The 26,076-nt window shown below is 40.1% G+C and overlaps 1 protein-coding gene across 8 annotated transcripts in view; it reads right to left on the bottom strand.

The window, feature by feature from the left end:
- Window positions 1-26,076, bottom strand: part of Map7 (microtubule associated protein 7) — a 165,386-nt gene that overhangs the window by 95,943 nt on the left and 43,367 nt on the right. The window contains exon 1 of one of the 8 annotated variants that reach the window (XM_074073769.1): window positions 10,333-11,103. The exons of the other annotated variants lie outside the window; for them this stretch is intronic. Within the exon in view, the coding sequence (XP_073929870.1) occupies window positions 10,333-10,354 (22 nt within the window). The 5' untranslated portion in view covers window positions 10,355-11,103. Of the gene's footprint in view, window positions 1-10,332; window positions 11,104-26,076 lie in introns of those variants that run through there. 8 annotated transcript variants of the gene reach the window in all.

Below are 26,076 nucleotides of genomic sequence, written 5' to 3'. Positions count from 1 at the left end.
TTCATGGGGTGCAGAACCTAATAGCAATGAATTAGGGCATCTGGCAGAGGAAACACGGAAACAGCAGAGAATTCTGGCTGCTGGCTACTGCTTTGTGGCCTTTTAAAATTATTATTATTTTTATTTTTTGGTGGCACTAGAATTTGGACTCAGAGTCTTGCACTTGTAGCCAACCAAATGAGCCATGTTCCCAGATCATTTTGCTTTAATTTTTCAGATAAGGTTTTTTTACTTTTTCCCAGGCTGCCCTTGGATGGCAATCCTCCTTCTTCTACCTCCCATACAGCTGGGATTACAAGGTGTGCACACCATGCTCAGGTGTTTTCTCTTTCTCTCTCTTTTTTTTTTTTTGTGGTACTGAGGTTTGAACTCAAGGCTTACACCTTGAGCCACTCCACGAGCCCCTTTTTGTGATGTTTTTTTTTGAAATAGGGTCTCGCAAACTATTTGTCCAAGCTAGCTTCAAACTGCAATCCTCCTGATCTCTGCCTCCTGTGTAACTAGGATTACAGGTATGCGCCACAAGCACCTGGCTGTTTGATTTTTGACATAGTCTCGCTAACTGTTTTGCACAGGCTGGCCTCATGGCAATCTTCCTTCTCGTTGTCCTGTGTAGCTGGGATCACAGGCTGTACCACGACATCAGGACTGCACGGGGACTTCTGACTACAGTCAGATGCAAGAGCAAAAACTTAAGGAAGGAATTTACAATTCAAGAAGAAGCAAAGTAATAGTATTTGGCCATACAAAATGTGAGAAAGTCACTTTGGGAGCGAATGCTAAGGATGAGGATATGGCTGAGTTAGAGAGACTCGGGGGCTAGAAGGAAATCAGGTCCCATTCAACATGTCAAGTGGAAGAAAGCCCCTGAGGCTTTCAGTTATCTTCCATGCTTAGGCTCCTAGGGCACACCCAGAACGTGAAGGCCCTGAGGGTGGGGTTGCCTTGCGCCATGTTCCTGGCACTCTACTCTCACTAGCCAGTTCAATGGGCCTCGGTGAGACTCATTTGGTCACTTCAGAGGGTGAAAATTATAAATATTGATGGGTCCTGCAGGCCTGCAGAATCCAAGACTTGTGGGGACCTGGCGTCCTCCAATTTCAAAGGATAGAGCAGACAGCCTGGAGGCCCAGGCAGAATCTTGTCACAGGGACAGAACCACAGCAGAATCCCCACTATGGCATACCAATGCTGTCTTCTGTTGAGATTACACAGAGCAGGCACAGTTGTCCCTCATAATCTACAGGGAATGGGCTCTAGGACTCCCATGGAACCCTGAAATCTGGGATGCTCAATCCATACTTTATATCATCTCTAGATGACTCACAATGCCTAACACAACGTAGTGCTATGTAAGGAGGTTAGTGTACTGTTAGCCATTTAGGGATAACAGCAAGGAAAAAGTCTGTACACGTTCCATAAAGAAGCCATTTAAAGAAAATATTTTCATTGATTCTTTGAGGCAGAACCACAAGTATGGAGGGCTAAGTATATATGAACTATCAGGGAAATGCAAATTAAAACCACTATGAGGTATTACCTCATAGGGTAAGCTATTATCAAAAAAACAAAAGATAACAAATGTTGACAAAGATGGGGAGAAAATGGAACACTTGTGCACTGTTGGTGAGAATATAAATGGTGCAGCTGCTACGGAAAACAGTACAGGAGTCCCTAAAAAATTATAAAACAGAACTACTAGAAACAGAACCATGATCCAGCAGTCCAAAAGAACTAAAATCAGGACCTCAAAAAAGGGGTCCATATTCACCTTCTGCAGCATGGCCCACAGCAGCCAAGATGCAGATTCAGCTGGAACGTCCACTTATTGATGAATGGATAAAGAAAAGGATCCTCACGTGTGTAACCATGGAGAAACTTGGAGGATATTATACCATGAGAAATAGGAATTGCAGAGGACAGTGCCGTGAGATACTGTTCAAATGAGGCTTCACAAATAGTTACTCATAAAAGCAGAGAATGGTGGGTGCCAGAGGCGAGGGGAAGAGGGAAACGAAGAGTTGCTGCTTTAACGGGTCTGAAGTTTCAGTTGTGCAACATGAATCAGTTCCAGGGATCTTATACTGTACAATACTGTGCCTTCAGTTAACAATACTGTATTGTACACTGAAAAAAAAATAAGAGCTGATCTCATGTTGAATGCTCTTACCACAATTAAAAAAATCAGAACAGTGGGGAGGGTTTGCTTCCAATGCGTGAGGTCCTGAGTTCAAGCTCTAGCACTGGAAAAAAGAAAAGAATTACAGTATGTTGGTGTAACTCTAGGGAAGGAATTTAGCAATATGTATCTTTTGGCATGAGAGTTCAAAATTATTGACTCTACAATTTCACTTCTGATATACCATCTTGGTTGTATCTTTTTTTTTTGTGGGGGGGGGCCAGTACTGGGGATTGAACTCAGGGCCTTGCATTTACTAGGCAGGTGCTCTATCACTTGAGCCACTCCTCCAGCCTGAGATGCCATCTTAAGGAAAAAACCTGATATATGGAAAAAAAAAATCCTATGTCTAATGATGCCCATTAGAGTGACATTCATAACTGTAAGAATTCAAAAGCAACACTAGTCAATGGGGAATATTCCTTCTGAGGATTATTACCTAGCCAGTAAAAATAAGAGTGTTTAAGGGCAGTATCATGTATGAACATTCACAATGAAACCCTCTGTATAAGCACTGAGATTATACTAGTGCACACTGATGCTGAAAGGACACAAGAAAACTGCCAATGCTGTATGCAGCGAAGGGATTATGGCTGGTGCTTCTGCTTTTGCTAAAGGTTCTCTAATGCTATGTTACATTTTGATCATTCAAAATACATTTTAAAAAGCATTACTTACAAAAAAAGACAACTGAGAAATACACATCTTTGCTGAAATTTTTCAAAATTTTTAATTTCATACCTAAAACTAGTTTATGTATTATAAACGGGAAAAGGAAACAAGTCTACTCGGCTGGAGTTTTTTTGTTGTTATTATTTACTTGTTTTGGATTTTGTTTGTTTGGGTTTTCTTTTTTTTTTTGATAGAGTCTCCCTATGTAGCCTGGTTGGCCTAGAACTTGCTATGTAGACCAGGCCACCCTTGAACTTGTGATCCTTCTGCCTCCACCTCTCCAGTGCTGGGCTAACAGGCATGAGTCATGATGCCCAGCTGCTGTGTTTTTCATTTGGAAAGGTTGTCTGGTTTCTTCTAGGTTAGAAGGGAATGTGTGGTGCTCTTCTCTCTCCAGATAAACGAATTTAACTTATACTTTGCTGGCTGGGTTGTGACTTCCAGAGCCTGTCTTCATCCACCATCACGAGACAATTCAGTTTATCCATTCTGTTAGGTAGCTATGAAATTGCTGTCTGAGCGGATGTCCCAACAAGTGTCACACGATAGCAAAATCCAAGATCTGGTTCGGAACTTTAAAAAATTGCTTCAAGCTTGTACACAATTAATTTAATAGCTCCTGAAGAACACAGTTCTTCTCTAGTTGCAATGAGAACACATCATTTCCATTTCACACCTGCTCAGGTTCCCACCCAGCTGCTATTGGTTACAGATAACATCATTCATATGAAATGTGTAATGTTCTACGTGGGATTGACTAATTGAGAGCTATATTAGTACAAGGGCTCCCTCTTAGTGTTAATGCCCATTGTACCCATTTAAAAATACTTAAGAAAATGTAAGGGTTTATGAATCTACTTAAGAAAATTTAGAAAAGCCCAAACAACATTTTTGATAACTAAGAGAAATTTCCCATAGATGTAATTCAGGTATGTAAACAACTTTTCTTAGTTCTTGGTGATTTCACCTAATTTAAATCCAACTAAAATTCCTGAATGATGTGCTTTATTTTTTATCTTGACTGACTAAAACATCATGCTTAAATACATATTTAAATTTTATATTTCAATTAGCAGAAAAATAAACTACAAAACTCCAATACTCAAAGTAGGAAGACTTTTCTGTTTGGTGCCTGGATCAAGTCCAGGGTCTCCCACATGCTAAGCTGGTGCTCTGTTACTGAGCTGACCCCAGCCCTAAGGAGTGTTAAAATGTTTCATAAAAATGTTAAACTTTGACTTAAGTGTTGTTACAGGAAGACATGAAACCTTTGCATTTTTAGTATTAAATCAAGTAAGTGGAGAGCTTAAATATTAATTTCTACTTTCTTGTCCACTCATCACGTTACTTGTTACTTTATTCTGTCTAAGATACTAAAAATATTTTATAAAAGCCAGGCGTGCCAATGCATGCCTGTAATGCCAGCACTTGGGTGGTTGAGGCAGGAGGAGCACGAGTTCCAGGCCAGCCTGGGCTACACAGTGAGGCCTTGTCTCAAACAACAACGTATAATGCAACAATGGCTGGCGTATGGCATTACCCTTTAAACCAGAATAGGCTGAGGGAAAGCAAGTTCTCATGAAGAATGATGATGTCTTTGAGAACTGCTTTGGGCATTGTGAAATAAGCTGCAGAGCAACACCTCTAACTATGAACATCGTGGAACTGTCTGCACCCCTCATCACCGAGGTGGCGTTCTGGACTTCAGTGAACAACCTGCGGTGGGTGTTCCCTTATGCTCGGCGCCTGTATCCTCAGGCACTAAGAATCTTAACCCAGGTTTTGAAAGACCAATCTGCTTGTAGTTCAATTAAGATTCACTTATTCATGTTACCTTCAGGTTCTGGTAAAAAAAGAAAATATGAGTCAAAATGGGGTACAAATGCTTGCAATTTGGTACTAAAATCTCAATTCGCAGGACAGTCACTGAACAGTGACTCAGCAAAATGCCAGGAACACCAGTTGGTGGCTTTCACCCACGGTTTGCACCTGGGAGCACGAGTGCAGAGTCTCAGGCTCTGTGGCCACTCGGTTCACCCTGCTGTTTCCCTGTTGGGTTAAGTCTTTTCCCTTTCATTCCAGCTGCTTCTAGAACACAGGTGCAGAGTTTTATGTTGAAGCGTCAACAACTCCGGCTGGACAGCATAGAAGATTCCGAGGGACGCTCTCAGTGTCCTCGCTTCACCCTGCCGTCCTTGCTGCCTGTGAAGGAAGACCTGTGTGCTTTGCTCTGGAGAGGTGAACTGAACTACGTCCAACCTAGCACACCTGGAGTTTGGGAAGGTACAGGTGAGCGAATGCTGGGGTTTGAAAACTGATTTTACTGATGATTGTTTTTCAAAGGTCACCTCATCTAAACACCATCAGGCTCAGAAAAGTTAGTGAAAATCAGAGAAGCATTTTCTCCAAGGAAATTTCTACCAGATTTTTATTCAGAGTAATAGTGGCCAGTTATGATATACTTTAAGAGTTTAGTTGATACAGGAAAAAGTAGGAAATACCCTGGAGTTAGTAGGTATAGGTAAGAACTTTCTCAACGAAACCCCAGCAGCACAGCAACTAAGAGATAGCATAGATAAATGGGACCTCATAAAACTAAAAAGCTTCTGTTCATCAAAAGAAATGGTCTCTAAACTGAAGAGAACACCCACAGAGTGGGAGAAAATATTTGCCAGCTACACATCAGACAAAGGACTGATAACCAGAATATACAGGGAACTTAAAAAACTAAATTCTCCCAAAACTAATGAACCAATAAAGAAATGGGCACATGAACTAAACAGAACTTTCTCAAAAGAAGAAATACAAATGGCCAAAAAACACATGAAAAAATGCTCACCATCTCTAGCAATAAAGGAAATGCAAATTAAAACCACACTAAGATTCCACCTCACCCCTGTTAGAAGAGCCATCATCAGCAACACCACCAACAACAGGTGTTGGCGAGGATTCGGGGAAAAAGGAACCCTCTTACACTGTTGGTGGGAATGTAAACTAGTACAACCACTCTGGAAAAAAATTTGGAGGCTACTTAAAAAGCTAAACACTGATCTACCATATGATCCAGCAATACCACTCTTGGGGATATACCCAAAAGACTGTGACACAGGTTACTCCAGCGGCACCTGCACACCCATGTTTATTGCGGCACTAGTCACAATAGCCAAGTTATGGAAACAGCCAAGATGCCCCACTACTGATGAATGGATCAAGAAAATGTGGTATCTATACACAATGGAATTTTATGCAGCCATGAAGAAGAACGAAATATTATCATTCCCTGGTAAATGGATGGAATTGGAGATCATCATTCTGAGTGAGGTTAGCCTGGCCCAAAAGACCAAAACTCGTATGTTCTCCCTCATATGCAGACATTAGATCAAGGGCAAACACAACAAGGGGATTGGACTTTGAGCACATGATAAAAGCGAGAGCACACAAGGGAGATACGAGGATAGGTAAGACACCTAAAAAAAAAGCTAGCGTTTGTTGCCCTCAACACAGAGAAACTAAAGCAGACACCTTAAAAGCAACTGAGGCCAATAAGAGAGGGGGACCAGGAACTAGAGAAAAGGGTAGATCAAGAAGAATTAACCTAGAAGGTAACACACATGCACAGGAAATTGTGAGTCAACTCTCTGTATAGCTATCCTTATCTCAACCAGCAAAAATACTTGTTCCTTCCTATTATTGCGTATACTCTCTCTTCAACAAAATTAGAGATAAGGGCAAAATAGTTTCTGCCGGGTAGCAAGGGGGTGGGGTGGAAAGGAAGGGAGTGGAGTGGCTGGTAAGGGAAGGGGTGGGGGGAGGGGAAAGAAATGACCCAAGCATTGTATGCACATATGAATAAAAAAAAAAGAGTTTACCCATATCAGTAAAACCACACACCCAGTGACATCCATTCACTCATTGTATGTTGTGTGTATATATGTATTTTTTTGGGGGGGGCAGGGGGTGCTGGATCTCAAACCCAGGGCCCTGAGCATGCTGGGTAAATGCTCTACCACTGAGGCACATCCCTAGCCCTGTCTTTTCATTATTGTTTTTTTTTTTTAATGAGTTAGGGTTTTGTCAGCCCAGCCTGACTTAGAACTCCAGATCCCCCTGCTTCAGCTTTCTGAGTTCTGGGACCATCATGCCTGGCTCAGTGATTATTATAAAGAAACAGAATAAAGCCAGGCTCACAGTGGCTCAGGTCTATAATCCCAGCTACTCCAGAGGCAGAGCTTGGGAGAACTGCAGTTCAAGGCCAGCTAGGACAAAGTTAGAGATACCCCATCTCAATCAGTAAGTCAGCCTATGGTGGTGCGTGCCTGTGAGCCCAGCTATGCAGGAGGCCATAAGTAGAAGGATCAAGGTCCAGGCTAGCCTGGGCAAAAACAGAGACCCTACCTGAAAAATACAGAAAGCAAAAAGGGCTAGAGACATGGCTCAAAGGGATAGAGCACCTGCCTGGGAAGCATAAGGCTCTGAGTCCAAACCCCAGTACTGCCACAAAAAAGGAATTAGAATAATGATCACGAATATAGCTGCCATTTATTAAATATCTGGTATATTCTAGACTGCACTAGACTCTTCACCCCATCTCATTCAATTCATTCCTCATGGTTGGAGTGTGTATGAGGTAATACTTTCCCCACTGTGCAGAAACTGAAGCTAAGGCTTCCAAAGGAGCATTTTGTCCAATGTAAAGGGCTAAATTGTGAATAAAATTCCTATTACATGACTTCACAATCTATTATCTTAACCACTACATTGCAGTGTTTTGTAAATATATATATATGTATTTAATATTTTTGAAATATACGAATACACCTTAGTCTTTCCACTATTTTGGTGGGGTATTCTCTGCCCCCAATGATATTTTGACATATATAGAATATAAGGTCAAAATGCCTTAATATTGTTATTTGGAGAAAGAACTAGGAGGCTCAGAGAGGTTAAGCGGGAGCTGCTTTTGACTTGCAAGCCCAGCATCTGTGTTCTTGTCCTAGGTACAGTTTGATGTGCGTTGGAGAGTGGCCTGTGTTTTGTGTGGCCTCATGTAACAACAGTCTCCACATCTGCAGCATGAATTCCTGGCAAGGGAGCCTCAGTCCGCCAGGCTTCCTGACCTTCTGAAGGACATGGAGGACGATGGATGTTACTCAGCCCCAGGACCTGGTGCTATGCCACGACATTCTCTCTCCACACTGTTCATTCAATTGTTTTTTCTTCTGGGAACACCGTTTATCACCTCTGAGTTGGCGGTGGTTTGTTGGCTGCAGACATAACCAGCCTGCTCCACTTCAGTGACCCTTTTTCGAACAGGGGAGTGGTAGAGGGGAGGAACACTGGGTCTCATGCATGCTAGGCAAGTCTCTACCACCTAGCTATCCCCAGTCCCAGGTTCTGATTTTATATAAAACTGCAGCTGTTTTTGTCACTATACTTCTCGGCTCTTTTGATGGGCTGAGATGGATGGATGGATTGATTTGTTAATTTTATAAACGGATCAGGTGCCCACTAGCTGTCGGCACTTTTCTGGGTACTTTGGATGCAGCAGTGACTACAACAGACAAATTCCCCACTTGTTGTACATTCGTTCCAGTGTGGTAGAATGCACAATTACACATCAAGGCAGCAGGCAGGGGGAAGTGCTAAGGACAGCTAGACAGCCGTGAGGTGCTTTTGTCTAGGGGGTCACCAGCTCTCATTAGTGTTTCAGAGCAGCTTCATGGTGCAAACAGATTCAGTGCCCATGCCTGTATGCCCTTCCATGGATGAGCAGGGGGCTGTGCGGGGACAGAGGACACAGCAGCTGCTAAGTGCAGAGGGGACAGCTCCCCTTCGTCTCTACCCCAAATAGAGCTCTGGTTTTTGGACGGAAATCTAAATCTATGGAAATATGAAGCTTCTACAATTTCTAGTTTGCAGGGTCTGTGCAATATCAAATCAAAAGATGGAAACTGGAAAAATACGACCAAAATCCATCAAGTAACATTGTAGTATTTTTAAACCACTTAGCTAGGGATTTTCTGAGTCATTATATGGATGTAAAAAAATTATCCTCTCATTTTTAAATTTACCTTGCTGAGTAGCCTACATTTCATCTGGTGTTAGCAATCTTAAGATATTTAAATAATAACGAAAGCCAGTGCTTATCCATCAGCCATGTCTATCCTAGTACTTGAGTACTACATGTAAATATGCCAAAATCCAGGGCCTTGAGTGTGGTAGGCAAGCATGCCCAGCCCCCAGCCTATAAATACACTTTCTGCATAGAAAGATGTGTCTGTAAAAGACACTCATTAAGAGCAAAAAAGAATTTGCAAGTCAGTTAACTGAACAAACCTTAGGAGAGGCATATTTCTCTTTTTATTGTATATACAACCCTGAAAATTTGAGATTACCACATTGTATGACATACTTATAGAATATAAATAATTTTTCTGACAGTACAGAAGAAGTAAAGTCAAAGCTAAAAGACAAACTCGGAAGGAACCCCAAAGATATTTCTAATATGCAGCTCTGACTCTATATTTATAACCATAAAATATAAAAAATAAACCACATAAAACATGTTCACACCATTAAATGGATGCTAGATACTAGCTACATAAAATTCATATTTCTACCTGACAGCAGGTATTTTATAATAAAAATTACAACTATAACTACTACAATGAAGATATATGTTTTTGAAAAGGCAACTAATGCAGTGAACGAAACATAAATACTCTTGTAACTTAAGTTGGTTGAAAAGCTACATAAACAAACTTGTACAGAAGAAAACAAGGTGGTAAAAACAGATGCCAGTGTCGGCAATTTTTTCTGTTGTAAAGTCCAAGTGAGTCACTGTTTGCATGCCATGGAAATGAAAGCTGGGAAGCAAAGACAAGTGGAAAATGCATGCAATGCTTCTGATAAGAAGCAAGAAAAAAAAAGGGCAACAAGAGAAATGCAACCTCTTTTTCATAAGCAAACAACAGCACTCTGCAAAAATACCCTCTAAAGAGAAAAGCAATCATTTTCCAAAAATCCTCCTGATGTGATCCAGTCAGAAATATTAAGAGGGTTAAGAAATCATCAATAAATTATGTACCAAATCTGTCTTTGAACAGTGGCATAACTGTGTATGTGTACATTGTCTGTGTAGCTCTAGCAGTTTCTTTAAGGAGACCTTATGGATTGTTAAGGATTTTTCATTTTGATTTTGCTCTTCCCACCCCACCCCCGGCAAAAAAACAGAGAATGACTGTTTGCCTTTATTTTTTATAGAAGCTATAAGCCCATAGCTTATAACATAATAGTTTAATTAAAATTTTCACACCTTCTTCTAAGAACATTTTTCTAACAAGAAAATCTGTTGAGAAATTTCTTGCTGAGTACTTTCACCTGTTGTAAGTGTTAATTTGTCAAAACAGGTTTGGCGATCACATGATTCCTCCAGAGCCTCAGTAAGGTTTTCAAAACACACTTTGAGCCAGAGAACTTACAGTCCATTTTAGGGTCTTCCATCCTAAAATCCTTCTTTCTTGAATGCACTGCAACATATCTGCATGTCTCCCTCTTCTTGCTTTGAGTGCCTCGGCCAGGAAAGACCAAAGAATCAGAGAAGGGCGTTTAATCACACCAAGGTTATCTCTCACAGTGTGGGGCCCACTGGGGAGAAACGCAAAAGGGTGAGGCGACTGCAACTCTGCAGCCACTGTTTTTAAACAGTAACCCTGTTCACTGAACCAAAGTAAAAGCTGAGAGCGGCTCTGTTCAATGGAGCCAGCGAAGCTTAAATGGGTGGAGGCTGCAGTATGGGAGGCTCTTCCTGCTAAGAAATGATTGCCAGACACCCCAATCTCAAGGATTCCCTCGGTCAGGCCCTAAAAAACGATGTGCACAAAACACATATTAAAAACGAAATTGTTTACCAAAAGCATCATTAACTACTCTCCTGCCTTTTGGTTTTCAGATAATTAGCAATGACATTTAAAGCCCTCAAGGTTATGGCTCATTTTGTTCCACTACCAGAAACCTCTGAAAAAGGCAGTCATTGAGAAGCAGTCAGGCAGACAGACCTCTGTTCTTTCTCTCCCTTCCTTGTTGAGGACAGACTTGGAGACACTAAGAAACTGCATGGAGGGAAGTTTACTTGCCTAAGACAGACTTACTTTAGCAAGTTCTGGAAAACTCTAAAGGTCTTCAAGGAGGACAGGAAGAACTACTGAATCCAAATGCTAAAACTTTAGAGATTATTTCTGCATTAACTGTACACAGCTCCTCAGAAATTACTGAGCGAGAAGTTGCACTGTGAACTTTGAATTCAATACTTCTGCCACAGTTGTGCCTTAGGTTTATCTTTAAACGGGCTTTTTGAGTAGGGTCATAGTGGGGGGACTGAGGAAAAACGATGTTAAAAATCTTTTGCCCTGCCCATATTGAATTTAAGCACATGTGATATGAGGGCCAGAAAACTTTGATTAAAACAAATTAACTAATGCGTTTTGGTGAGCTATATGGGCCCAATTTAGAAATGAATGCACAATTGTTTTAGAAGAAAATCAAATTTTTCAAGCCCTTCTGAACAGTTGGTCCTGGTCCAGTACAGATCGGACATGAGGGTTTCTAGGATGGATGGGACTCAAGCATCCACTGGACTTAGCAAGGAATCTGAGTTTTTGGTGGTAGTGGGGATTGAATTCAGGGCCTCATGTTAGTTAGGCAAGCACTGTATAACTTGAGGCACACTGCTAGCCCTTTTGCTTTTAGTTTGTTTTTCAGAAAGGGATTCATGTTTTTGCCTGGCTGGCCTTTGTGATCTTCCTGTCCTCACCTCCTAAGTAGCTGGGATCACAGATGTGACCACCACTCCCAGCCCGTTTTTGAGATGGAATCTCACTAACATTTTGCCCAGGCTGACATTGAACCTTGATCCTTCTAGATCTACCTCCCAAGTAGCTAGGATCATAGGCCACCATGCCGGATGGCACTGAGCCTTTTTAAAGCCCTTGAAAGTACAGACTAAAAAAAAAAATAAATAAATAAAATAAAAAAAGAAAGTACAGACTACTCAACAGGAGCCAGAAATACCAGTTTCAATCCAGCACACCTCCCCCCGCAATATCCCAGCTATTGCCACTATTCTCCTCAGGGACAGTTGCTTCCATGGCCAAAGTAGCCTGCCCACAGACATGGATGAGCGCTAGTACAGGGCTCCTTAACCTTGGTGCCACTGGCCCTTTAGACTAAGGAATGCTTTGCTGTGGATGGCAGCTCGAGCCTATTGATCATATATTTTAGTGTCAAGCATGACTCTAAGGGCATTTGCACATGTGACTGATCTAATCTCACAATGACCCTGTTATTATGCTAATTCTACGGATGACATGACTCAGAGACACAGTAGAATAACTTGTCCAAGCTAGTCCTGCTGGCCTTCTGTATCTGCAGGTTCTGCCTTCACAGACTCAACCAACCTCTGGTCAAAAATATTTAGGAAAAGAATATGTATGTAGTGAGCATGTATAGACTTTTTTCTTAGTCATTGTTTCCTAAACACTATTTACACTGCAGTAGGCATTGTAAGAAATGTAGAGATAATTTAGAGTGGAGGGGAGGATGTGTGTTGGTTGTGCACACAGCCACTTTATCTAAGGGACCTGAGCATCTATGGCATTAGGAGTCCACAGGGGGCCCGGAGGGCCTGTAAGTAGCAGACCCTCAATTCCTGTCCTATTGCCACATCTGCCCCTTAAGTAAGGAGGTGACTTCTCACTTCTGAGCACCATGGGCATTCAAGCCAGTGTAGCCTAATGGGAAATGACTGGTACCATGAAGAGGAGAGGAGAAAGGAAAGGACAGGAGAGGGCATTGTGTGGAGACAGTGCCCCACTCTTCCCCTGAGAACAACAATTTTTTTTCTTTTACTAAATGATGGTGTATTCATCCAGCAAAACAGCTGAATGCTAACAAGAGAGGAAAGAGAATAAAGAGTTTTATATATGACAAGTGGCTCCAGAAGATGGCTACACCCCAGGGCACAGAAGAGTGGCTACTACCCACTGTGAATCATCTTAAACACAGAAACTCTCTTAGGAGACACAATCCTGACTACATGTGTCATTTTTTGTTATTTTTCTAAGGACTCAGCTTATCACTCCATTTTCAGTTCAGTTTCAACTTATGCCAAAGCTACATCAATGCTAGATACTGGCAGATGGATAAAGATCGAACTGATAATGTAGAACTTAAAGGAATGCCAATTGCCTTTTAAAGAGAGTTAAGAAAAAATACATAAGCCCTAATAAACTGAGAGGCAATACACACTTGCCTATTAAGTCAACACCACATGATAATCTCTGAATATTTTATAATAGACTTGGTGAGTTAGGAACTTGCCTGCAAGCTGTTTAGGAGAACTCAGAGTCCACATGTTCCCTTCTCATGCGCATTCATTTCCTGCCCATGGCCTACCTGCTTATCCTCGAGTCAGCGGGCACCCTCTGTGGTCACGGTCATTGTTCCCCATGTTTTGACTTTCTTTTCCAACCTGTGTCCTCAAACCAGAAGAGAGTTCGAAGGAAGCAGCTTGCCTCTGTTAGTTTTCTCTCTCATCGAATCTACAATTCATCACCTTGCTTTTTTTTTTTTTGCTTTCCTGGTTTTCCCTCTTACTAAACTGGTTTTTATAAAACAGGAGTATTGTAGCTACAGCAAGAATGCTGTAATACACAGTAATATTTGTTCTCTTCCCCCAGGCTTTACTAACATGCAATTGACAAATCAAATTGTATATATTTAAGGAGTAGAGCATAATGACTTGTTCTATGTTTACACTGTGAAGTGATTACCACAATCAACTCAGTTACTACTTCTATCATACAAGTTGTTGTTGCTGTTGTTGTTGTTGGTGGTGGTGGTGGTGGTGGTGGTGGTGGGGTGTGTGTGTGTGAAGAGAATGCATAAGGCCTGCTCTCTCTGCAAATTTCAAGTACACTATACAGTATTATCTACCGCCATTCCATTGCATATTAGATTCCCCAGAACTTATTCTTTTTCTTTTTTGGCAGGGATTGAACCTGGGGACTCATGCTTGCTAAGCAGGTGCTCTGCCATTTGAGCTGTGCCCTCAGCTTTTCTGTTTTTGAGACAGGATCTTGACCACTACCTTTGCCAAATGGACTTGAACTCACAGATTCTTCAGCCTCCACCTCCCGAGTGGCTAAGATTGTAGGCATGTACCACCACATAAGACTTCTTACCTATCCCATAACTGAAGGTTTGCACCTCTGACAAACATCCCCACCCGTTTTCCCAGCCCCCTTTGCTTGCTTGGAACAAAGCTTTTTACCACAGAGAATTGTGTGATCCTGCATTCTTTTGTATTGCCTCGAGAACATCAGAAATGGGAGGGGTAGGCATGAGTGTGCATGGGTAATGAACATGCAAATAAAAAGGTGAAGATCCAGTTGTTTCATCAGATCACTGAAAGCACATGCACTGCCTGGCCCTGAAGTCAGAAAAAGATATTGCACTTACAGTGTAGTCTCATGATTTGTAAGGGTTTAAAATTTTTCCTGCAGACTTTCAACTAGATTTGATCAAAATTACCAAAATGATGCAGTTTAAACTCCTGGTGTTTGGTAGAATTTAGTGTTTTCTAATAAAATGCAAGGAACTTGGTGATTGCTATTTTAAGAGGCAAATACTGAAAAATGGATTTCATTTGTGTTTTATTTATAGTTATAGAAAAGTAAAAGCAGAGATTCATTTCACAATCAGATCTAGTCTATACAACTAGGAGACCCCATTTTCTTGGCTATTAGCTGCTAGAAATGGGTGTTGCTCCTTTTGGTCTTACAGGAACACATCCCAACTGCTTCAAATCCCAAAGTCAACCTAGGAATACTGCAGCGTGTCACTTTCTCTGCACCCCCTTCTTTATCTTGATTTTCCATTTCCTTTGTGCTCAAAAAGTAAATACTAAGTGTAGGTTTGGGGGTACTTCTTTCAGCATTCAATGTAATCCTGTGCTCAGTTATACTTTCCTCCTCAACAGTTGTCCCATTCTCACTTTTTTTCTCTTCTAGTTCCTAGAGGACAGTCATTAAGATGCTGGGGATGGGTTCTTGTTACCTGTTTAATCCCAATTTGACAGTACCCTGGACAATGACAAAAGCTATAGTGCTATGTACTGCAGAGAAATTCACTACAATTAAAAGTGGACTCTAAACACAACTGTTTTGTTTTTGTTTCTTTCAGACAGTTTATCCCTAGGTAGCCTGGGCTGGCTTTGAACTCTCAATCCTCCTGCCTCAGCCTCCTGGGATGACAGGTGTGTACTCTTACACTTGGTTCTATGACTGTTTTCTTTAGGGAAGGAGGTACAACATACCTGGACTGTTTCACATGTACATTGCCTTGGAATCTTTCATGAAAACCTCAAAATGCAGAAAACATTCTCCTTCACATCCAAATTTTATGGTAGTGGCTCAAACTATGCACTTTTTTCAAAATTAACCAGACACTTTTATTTTCAACATTGATATTTTTTACACTGGGCTTGTAGTAAAGGCTTCCCACTCTTTTCCATAAGCTATAACCAGCCTTTCTGTGGCACTCGTGAGCCTCACACTCAGTTAAAGACAATTACATTGAAATTGTTAAAAAAATTTTATGTTTGAAGCAGCAGAAGTTCTTTTCTTTCTTTCTTTTTTTGCAGTACTGGGGTTTGAACTCGCACTCTACCACTTGAGCCACTCTGCCAACAAAGGAAGCAGAAATTCTTAATTAATATTTTGGCAAAACCAAGTTGCCCAATCTGGATTACTGAGGCTGAAACTGCTAGAAAGCAAGCTTCTTAGGGCTGGGATGTAGCTCAGTGGTAGTGTACTTGCCTCGCACACACAGGCTGAGTTTGATCCCCAGCACTCCTCAAGAAAACAAATACAAAAGTCAGTTGCTCCTTTTAATGGAAAAAATTTCTGCAAAAATACTGCTTCTTCAGGGCTTTTTGTGAATCTTATATTAGGAGGTATAGCAAATATTATCTGAGCTCTCTACCTTTTACTATCAATTCCTACAGTTAATTACAATGTACTTCAGAGGGGATTTCACTGATAGGGAGGATTAATGGGAGAGCCTGACAGCTGGAGTCTGTATTAGATCAGAAATTAAAATAAGGAACTTGACCTAATTTCATAAGAGACATTTGTTAATTTTCTCAAACCAAATGAACCATCTTTCAGGTATTCACCTCTAGAATTGGGGGCTAAAATAGCTAGGCTATTGAAGGGAACTAAAATATATTATCTGTATATACAAGAAACACTTGAACATCTTACATCTTTGATTTTTTTTAAAAGTCCATAATTTGGTGTTTCCTATTTGTATATCCTAGGCTACGAACATTCACTATTGTTATTTGTCTAATTTATCATCTTCTGAAGCATATGCCACTAAAAATCGACCCATATTCTAGAAGCCACTGTAATTGTATAGTTTATACAATTATAATTCATAGGATGAAATAAATATTCACAAGTTCACACTGCTATAAACAAATAAAAGAACAAAGGAGAACTTCATCTTATGGTAGAAAGCCAATAAATGTAGAAAAAATGATGAATTATCAAATCTCTATTTGACAACCAACACAAGACTAACTGATTCAAGTAAGAAATCATTTATTCTAAAACTATAAGAAGAACGAGATATTTACATAGTCTCAAAAATATATCACCACAAAGTGCTAATTACAAGGCAAAGATTAGTTACTTGATAGTGCAGAAAACCTAGCAGGTGTCACCTAAACAGGTGATGGAAGTGACTACCACCAGCACTGGGGCAAATCAACATGTGCTTCCTGATAGGAAACACGGAGAACCAAATATCATGTCTGTGGCATTCCTACCCAGAGTCTGACCTGAATCTGAGCATCTGAGCATAAGTAAACATTCAGCAAACTGAAACAGATACATCTATAGAAAAATTGGCCTGACTACTTTAAAAATGCCAGTATCCAGAGAAGACAGGAGGATAGTGACATTGAGCAAAAAAAAAAAAAAAAAGAAAGAAAGAAAGAAAGAAAAGTCAACACAATGAGCTACTTAGAGAATTGCTGAGTTCACAGACAGGATAACAGTGCGTAATCCTGGATTTTCTTCTGCTATAAAAGATGCCATTGGGACAAATGGTGAAATCTGAACAAGTTTAAGTAATAGTATCGTACTGGGGGGAGTTTCTTAATTTTGATAAATGTAACACAGTCAGTCCCTTCTCAGAAGAAACAGAATTAAAAATAATCTGCCCAAATGTTAACCCTTGAGGAATCTCAGTGAGGGTACACAGGGATTCTTTGTACCATTCTAGCAACTCTTCAACTTTTCTGCAGTTTAAAAGTGAAAATTTTAAAGAAGGATTTCAAGCAAGGCTACTGAATCTCAATTCATTACTGATCCTTAAAAATAAAATGCAATTGTTGACTCCTTTAGAATCACAGAAATGTTAATTAAAATGGAAAAATAATTGAATATAAACACACACACACACACAAATAAAATTTTTTTTAAAAAAAATAGACTAGAATATTTTTCTTCCAAGCAAAAGATGGGAAAGGCAAGTAGGCTTCTTATCTACTCCTTCCTCTGAAGTTCAGAGGAAGTAAGAGAGTCTACTCTTTTTGTTTTGTTGATTTCTTATGGTGCTGGGGATGGAATCCAGGGCCTCTTGGGTTTGCTAGGCAAGTGTCTACCACTGAGCTTATATTCATGGCCCAGAAAATCTATCCTTTTACGTAGGGTTACACCTTCAGATATTTTTAACCTTTTCCTTTTCAGAAGAAAAAAAAATCAATCTGATTGAACCAGATGGAAAAACCGTCTGCTGCTTAATTTTAAACTGCCCAAAAATAAATGAAAACCGAGCACAGAACAACTGAGGGTGATGCTAGCTGGTCTGTGGCAAAGGGCAATAGAATTTGTTGTGTGGGAGCAACTGGAGAGAAGCTAGGGAAACGTAAGAGAGCAATTTCCCCACACCAGGCATCAGTTGACTTGAGATTTGATTTGTTTTGTTTTGTTGATAAATGGTCTCACTGTGTAACCCAGGCTGGCCTTGAACTTGTGATTTTCCTGCCTCTGGAGTGCTGTGGTTAAAGGCATAAGATTCTGACTCTTATCTCAAACTAATCCTGAAAGATCGGCCTTTAGTAAAGTTGGAGTCCCTCTCTCGGGACCAGGAGCAGCTTGAGTCCATCGAACAGCTGGAGCCAAATTAAAAACTGGCATTTTTCTTAAACACAAACCAGGAAGAAATATATTTTATGCTTTTTCCCTTACAGTAAAAGCTAACTGAATTCATATCAAAGAATACAATATAATAAGCATGATTTATGGAGCAAAAGCTACTTTCATTGAACTCTAGCACAACTTACCATATTATGAACGTCAGTGTCATTTTTAATTAGGATTCTCATTTTCTTTCCCCATTTCCTCCTCTTCCCCAAAGCAGTCATTTCAGTATGTCATGGGTGCCTCTGTTTAATGCTTTATCACACTCAAAGACAATGGGTTGAATTCCTCAGCCTTGCGTGGTTTTGTTTGAGACAGGGTCTTCCTATGCAGCCCAGATTGACATCAAACTCTATATCCTCCTGCCTCAGCCTTTCAAGTGCTAGGATTACAGGCACGAGCCACTAAGCCTGGCCTCAGGTTTCTTTATCACATCTTATGCACAAAAGCATTTGGGGTTGAGAAGGCATTTTCTCATCTATCAGGCTATGTTTTGTGTACATGTGTATTTGAACAGAAATACTTACATAAACATAAATATTGCAAAATGCAAGAACTCTAATGATATTTAGTGATTCTTGAACTATACTCTCAATAATATCTTTTGGCCATTTATCCAAAAGCTTATTCTATGGATCAGGATTTACCAAAAGTGTGCTCTGAGTTCTACTTCCCCAAAAGGGGAGTTCTGGCATAAAATGCATTTGGAAAATGGTAAGAACTGTATCTTCTCTTTTAGGGAACAATAACGCACACAATCCTACTCAATGTTTTGAAGAACCCTTAAAGCAAGCATTTGAATGAAACTTTTTTTCCCCTCAATATTTACCAATCTGGGTGTAATTAGGGGATCCAAGTTGCAAATGTCATTACTGTATGTTTGTAAATTGTATCATTGTATCTTTTTAAAGACCCACTTACAGGATATGGTTTCAATATGATATTTCCCATAAAATAAAACAATGTAGCAGTAAATTCTAAGTTAAATGTACCTACATAAGCACAGTGACTGGAAATTTAGAGGAAATCAAATTTAGAGGTTTACCAGATTGCCTTAGGAGAAGGTAACGAAATTTGATGGCTTAATAATCAATTCCACTTAAATTTTCTTCTGCTTTAAATACAAATCCATAATGTACTTTCCAGGATGGCAAAAATAGATATTAAAGTCCATTAGTAGGCTCCACCAGTCTGACATGGATAAACATGCTTTCCCTCCTCCTAGACCTCACGAAACATCAAATCCAACTAATGGACTAATTAGAGTGACAAACCATCACAGGCTGCTCCGACTAGCCGAACAGACTGTTGTAAGAACGAGAACAGCCGATTACAAATGCAAATGAATGTGCTCTCCAAATCCTGGATGCTGGAAAAACTGAAGCAGCTACTGCCAGTTCACTGAACCCAAGAGAACAGCCAGTGAAAGTATGCAGAATCCAGGAGATGTTCATTTGAATAAAGTGATGCCAGAAGAGGGGAAGAAAGGGGACAAATTAGTTCATGTCCTTCATAAAGCACTACATTAGGAGCCAGTCCCAGCTATGAACACGGGAATGAAGACTCCTGTCTTGGCATGCCCCAAGGCAGGACAGAAGGCTCCTACGTAGGAGCTGAGGGCTGCCCTGATGGCTGAAGTCTCCTGCATAGCCCTGGAAGTCCCTACATGATGTGAGAATGTCTACACTGTATACTCTGCTTTCTTCAGATTAAATCTTCTGTACATAATTTTACTAATTGTAACCATATGGGAAGCATTTGCAGCTTTTCTCAATTCTAATATTCACAGGCAAAAGAAACACAGACAAAAATAGCCCGGCAGCCTGGGACAGCCACTGCACACTGACCTAGTTAGATTCAGCAGGCTGAGTACATCTCAGCAGCCTAATCCTGCCCCAGCTTCCAGGCGGTGTTCTGCCCGGGGCTCAGGCTCAGGGTTTCCCTAGCTGTCTGATGAGTTTACAGTTTACTAGGTCACCTGGTATCTGGAACCATGGATCTGACGTTGCAGACCATTCCCAGATCAAACATCAAACCCCACAGTAGTATTAAATGGCCAGTGCTAATAAGGGGACATATGTATTACCCATGGGACCAGAAAAAGCTAAGTATTCTTTCTTTATAAAAAGAAAAAGATAAACATCCCAAAAGAAAATGTCAAAGATGGGATTGGCAACACAGCTCAGTGGCAGATTATCTGCCTAACATGCTTGAGGCTCTGAATTCAATCCCCAGCACTGGAAAAAAGAAAAATAAAACAAAGAAAATATCAGAAAAAAATAAGCATGTAAGTTGTGCAAAAAAAGGAAAATGCAAGCAATCATACAACAGTACCAGTAATAAAAAATGTGCAAATTAAAATAAACCACCATTTCTTTGCTATTGAAATGACAGAAATTTCAAATAATACACCCATCATAACTGTCTCAGAAGAACACCTCAAGCATGTTTCTGACACTAATTGGAAAGAAATATGGGCTATAAAACCATGCATGTAACAATATGCCAACTTTGTAAACACTTATGTACAGAGCTTATGAATACTATATAAAAATGTTAATTAGCTATACATAGGTGGTAGGATGATAGGTGATTTAAAAATAACTTTAATCCTTTCTTGTATTTTCTAAATAAACTGATAACATTTCTCACTTTTTAAAAAAAATATATGCTCCATGCAGTAATCAATGAGAGATGCCTGGAGACTACTTCTGTTCACAATTTTGTGTGCCAGCTGGTAATAGAAAAGATGCTTGAAGCTGGACTACTGATGTGGGCACTCACTTCACACGCTAATGTGGACAGCTGAACGTCGTCTGTCAAGAGGCAGCTTACTCTAGGAGAAAGGCCTCAGCCCAAAAACCAAGCCTTGGGTCACAAGGGCACTTACAATTTACTTTCATAATCAGCTAATTGTAACACGTCACAAAAAGCAAGTTTCTAAGATTGTGACTTCATTTTCAAAATCGTTTTTAAAGTTTAAAGTAGTTTCTAGGTTTCCAGTTTTGGGAAAAACCATATGCTAAGTATTAACTTCTCTCACATTTTTGTTCACTTTTTAAAAGTTTGAGATGGTGTTGACACTCTTTTGGCAGTCTACTGAAGGACTTTAAAAAAATCACTAAATGTAGCAGACACAAACAGTATGTTTTTGTATGTAAATTATTTCATGAAGATGTACTAGTAGGTACAACGGCTCATGCCTGTAACCCCAGTTACTGAAGAGGCAGAGACTGGGAGGATTGAGATTCAAGGACAGCTCTGGCAAAGAAGTGAGACCCCATCTCAACAAAAAAAGCTAGGCATGGTGGTATATACCTGACATCCCAGCTACCTAAGAAGCTTATGTAGGAGAAGCCTTCTCCAGCCCCACTTGGGCAAAAACAAGAGACCCTATCTCAAAAATAATCAAAAGCAAAAAGGGCTGGGGGTGTGGCTCAAGTGGTATAGCACCTGCCTAGGAAGCAAGAGGCCCTGAGTTCATATCCCAGTCCCACCTCCCTCTCCCGAAAAACGATGTACTTCAAGGAAAAAATTATGACCACTGGCACAAAATTCTACTTTTGTTATTAAATATAAAATAATAGCCTATTCCAGTCAAGCAAAAATACTTACTAGATCTTGCTATTTGCCATGCCGGGTACTTCTTAACGAAGTTTGTATATGCTGGGAGAATGTGAGAAATAACATATAATGCATCCAGGCACAAACAAGACACAGGGAGGGATTTTAACATGTTACAGGTGAGCTGCTTCAATTCCTCTCATAAGCTGGCTTAACTTCACCGCCCCTCTCTTTTTGCAATGTTTTTTCTAATTTCTGATCTTAATAGGAACAGAGAGACTTCAGTAGGTTTCAAATTAAGGCCTTACCTCTATCGCCCATGGGTAGATTATTTATTTTTTTAAAATGGAACTTCAAATTCATTCCATCACCACTGGGGTTAAGGATCCATCCATGCACACTGTCCTGAAGGTGAGGATTTCAAACTCATTGCATACATACCCTGAAAAGCAGCTCACAGATCTGCAACTAGGAAAAGCTCTGGTTTAAGTTGCTATTAACCAGCAAATGCCTGATTAACACCTGTCCTTTTATCCCAAGCATCAATTCCTTCCTTTTCTTTCTGAGTCTCATCAAAGGTTATAACCTCATCTCACCTCTTCATATTATTTATTAAATTTGGCAAGTGTGCAGTCTAGAGAATTTTATGTCATCACAATGCTCTGTAACAGCAGGTTTCTTATGCTAAGGACACTGATGGTCCTTCAGCCTTCAAGGACCATCAAGGCAGTGTCTTGTCTGCATGATGGGGACAAACGCTATAGCTGCCAGCACTAAGAAATGCACACACAGATCGCATGTGACCAGGCTCCCAGCAGGAGTTTCTGGTTTAAGATTGTAAGAATGCACCATGGGTAGTGATGGGAACAGGGAAGGAAGAATTCATCTGGAGAGGTGAGAAGAATTAAAAACACTGCAATAGAATATCATAAAGAATTTAAAAGGCTCTTAAGAGACCTATGGATAACAAGAGAAGGTGATCTGTGATTAAAGCAATGGTAACATTTGACAAAACTCCTAGTTTCACATTCGATTCGGAGTAATGTAAGATTTGCAACTGAATAAATGATACCTTTTGCTAAAATGCCACAATTTCAACTAAATGACAAATAAAATGTAGTTCCCACTGCTGGTTTTCTAATTTGAAGACTTTAAATCTATTTTCCATATTATAGTTGTGAAAACCCAATGACAGTTGCCAAGGCAACAACAAAACCCTCATGAGAACAGCAAGCTCATGATACCACTGATGCTAGCTTCGGCAAGCATCCATCGCACTCAGAGATTCACCAGACGTTCACAAAGACATGCAAGTCCACCTCCACATACATTTTCCCTTATAATTTGGCACAAGATAATCTAGTGAGCTAGAAGTCAGTAAAAATCTCGTATGTCTACATGAAACAGCACAACAGAGAAAGGCACGCCATTAAACCTTCGATGATCACATGCTGTAGTTATTAATCCTATCTTTATGAAGTCTGCTTTCACAACAGAAATGACATAAGTAATTTAAGCAGCCACAAACAGAAAATCACAAGATTCCAGAACATTCTACTTGAAAGTCATCAGAAGACTTTCTGAAGTAGCTAAAGTTCTAGTCATGTAATTCAGTTGTAATAATAATATAGAATAAGAGAGCCAAGGAGAAACTTTACTCTTACGTAAGTTGAAGTGTTTCAGATTATAGATTTTCTTCAGGGGTGGGACTGAACTCTAAACAAGGAATTCATTTCTGTCTCCTATACATTGCCTGAAGGTAATTTACACAATACATGTTCTGCACCTGCATCTACACTGTGACCCACCACATGAAGTCAGGTGTGGGATTTTCCACTTGTGGTCTCATGTTAGCCAGAAAGATTACACTGTGGCACTTTTGGATTTAGAGCTCACTTTGCATGAGCCAGGGATACTCAACCTACATTTTATTTTAAGATACAAGTATGTTAAATGATGTCATTAGGATACCATATGACCTCAGTGATTAAACTTACCTTCTGCACATTGTAGAAAGGAAACTCAGCAAGTTCTGGGAAAAACAGAAAGGGGGTAATGGTGCTCCCACATTATCTGCACGCCTCATCACCTAGTTCTGGACATCTAGTACCCTCCTTTTTCAGTAATTCTCCACACCACCAAAGGATCTGATTACTTTTTTCACCCTTACCAAGTTGACTGCAACTTAATATATTATCAAGCATGGCACAGATTCTTTCTTTCAGCTCTTTATATTGCACTTTTTAAATAGCAAAGCAAAACAAATCCCCCGGAATGTGATTTTGGACATCAGTAATGAGCATGGTCTTTGAGGGTCTTTCAGGGTTTGAGCTCTGAATTCATTCTTGTGGGAGAAGAGAGAGCAGTTCCTCCTTCTCTGTCCAGATCCACCTGAGCTACTTGGATGAAAGCACGTTCTCATCAGCAAGCTTCTGCGGGTCTGGAGCCCCAACCATCCCCCTATAGGTCTGCACTAGGCCTTTGCTGGGCACTCCTCCTTCTAGTCATTCCCTCCCTCCCTGTACCTGCCTAATTTGCTAAGCACTCCCTTTCCTTCTTGCCATGACCATTCCTCTTTCAGAAGCATATTTCACTCTAGCATTACTGTAGTTAGGACCTTGTGATGTTTTTGGAGTTTAATTCTTTTCTAAAGTCCTAGAACCCATCTCTACCATTCTATGTCATTTTTGTCATGAATACTGCTGCTTCTGAAAGTGAAAGGTGTTAGCTGCATGAATTCTCAGACTACTGAGCTTGTTTTTAATGGGTAGTATTTTTAAATAAAAAGGTTTAAAAATTATATCACAAGAGTCTAAAACTTAAACAAATTTCTTTTATTATACTTTGTACTAACTTGGTATCATGTTAGTTCAAAAATAATAGGGCAATTTGATATAGTTCAATGTAACACCTAACCCAATTTATGCCAGTGATTTCTAGTTGTTAGTACAAAGACAGATGATAACCAGCACAAGCCTCTCATTGCTAGGATGAAGCTGTTTATGACCAGTGACCTGGATTTCTCGCCCAGTGGTGCCTGAACCCCCTCTATTAAATGGCATCACCTAGTTTATCATGACAACTACTTCACATGGCGGGCAGCCATTACTCACACTGCACAGACAAGGAAAACAACCTGGTGAGCATTGTTTCCCAGGGTGGGGTGGGGGGGTGAGTGAGCCTCGTCAAGTCAGCAAGGAGCAGCTCAGACAGTAAGATAGAGAGGAAAAGTCCAGCAGTAATATCTCTCTCCTCTTTCCCTAATTTCTTTCTACAATCATTTTTATAGTATGAGTGTAACATTTATTACTGGGTTATATTGGCTGAATGGAATCCTAGATTTAAATGTGGAAATGAACCCAAAAGCAAACACATTAAAATGATGCCCTGTAATGCTCCCCACATGACTGGCTGGCTCTGTTTGCCTTCAGATTCTGATCTGAAAGAAGGGCTTTCGTAGGAAAACAGAACACTGTAATTGCTGTAAATGCACTCATTCTATACACGGCACTACATAATTAATTCATACTTTCAATATTCAGTTAAGTAGCTAGGGCAATTGCAGGTGGACATCTGTCTTGACCCCTTACTGTGGAGATATTTCAATAGGAAATGGCTAGAAAATAAACAAATGTTTATAATGCAAGACACTGTGGAACATGTATACTACAGGAAATAAATAGAACCCATACAGAGTCAATTATAGTCTTTAAATCTAATTATCTCTAGTTCAGAAATTGTACCTAGTATCTTTACATTGACTACTAAGCATTCTTGAACTTGAAGCTTATATTCCTCTTACTTCTGTTGTTGTTCTGCTGAAGATTGAACCCAGGGCCTCATGCAAGAAGGCTTTCCACAAAAAACATGCTGGTCTCCCTCATTTGTGGTTTTTTCCCTCCCCTTAAGTCTAAGAATGACATTAGATTCTAACATTGTACAGAAAGGTGATGTAAATTAAAACGCAGCTCTACCACCTGTGAGACTATTATTTAATCTTTGAGCTTCAGATTACATAGCATAGAATGGGGATGGATAGACAGGGTGTGGTGACAAGCTCCCAACACTAGGGAGGATCTGGAGTTTGAGGCCAGTCTGGGTTACAAACAAAAAATATGTTAAGGGCTGGAAAAATATAGCTCAGTAGTAGAGGACTCACCAAGCATGTGCAAACCCCTGGGTCCAACTCTCAGCACCAAGAAGAAAACAATGAATTAAAATGAGGATGGTACAACTTATCTACCTGTCAGGCTATAAGCAATTAAAATCTTTAGAGTTCTTACTATTTTACCATTTTTATTAATAAGAAACAGAACCACACTTCTCTTTTTTACAGGTTGAAATCTGCACCAGGGAAGGCATCTGGAGCTAGTCTATCTTAGCACAGCAGAA

Source organism: Castor canadensis, chromosome 1 (assembly GCF_047511655.1).
Source record: "Castor canadensis chromosome 1, mCasCan1.hap1v2, whole genome shotgun sequence".
Classification (NCBI taxonomy): domain Eukaryota; kingdom Metazoa; phylum Chordata; class Mammalia; order Rodentia; family Castoridae; genus Castor; species Castor canadensis.
This window is presented reverse-complemented; position numbering and strand designations above follow the sequence as displayed.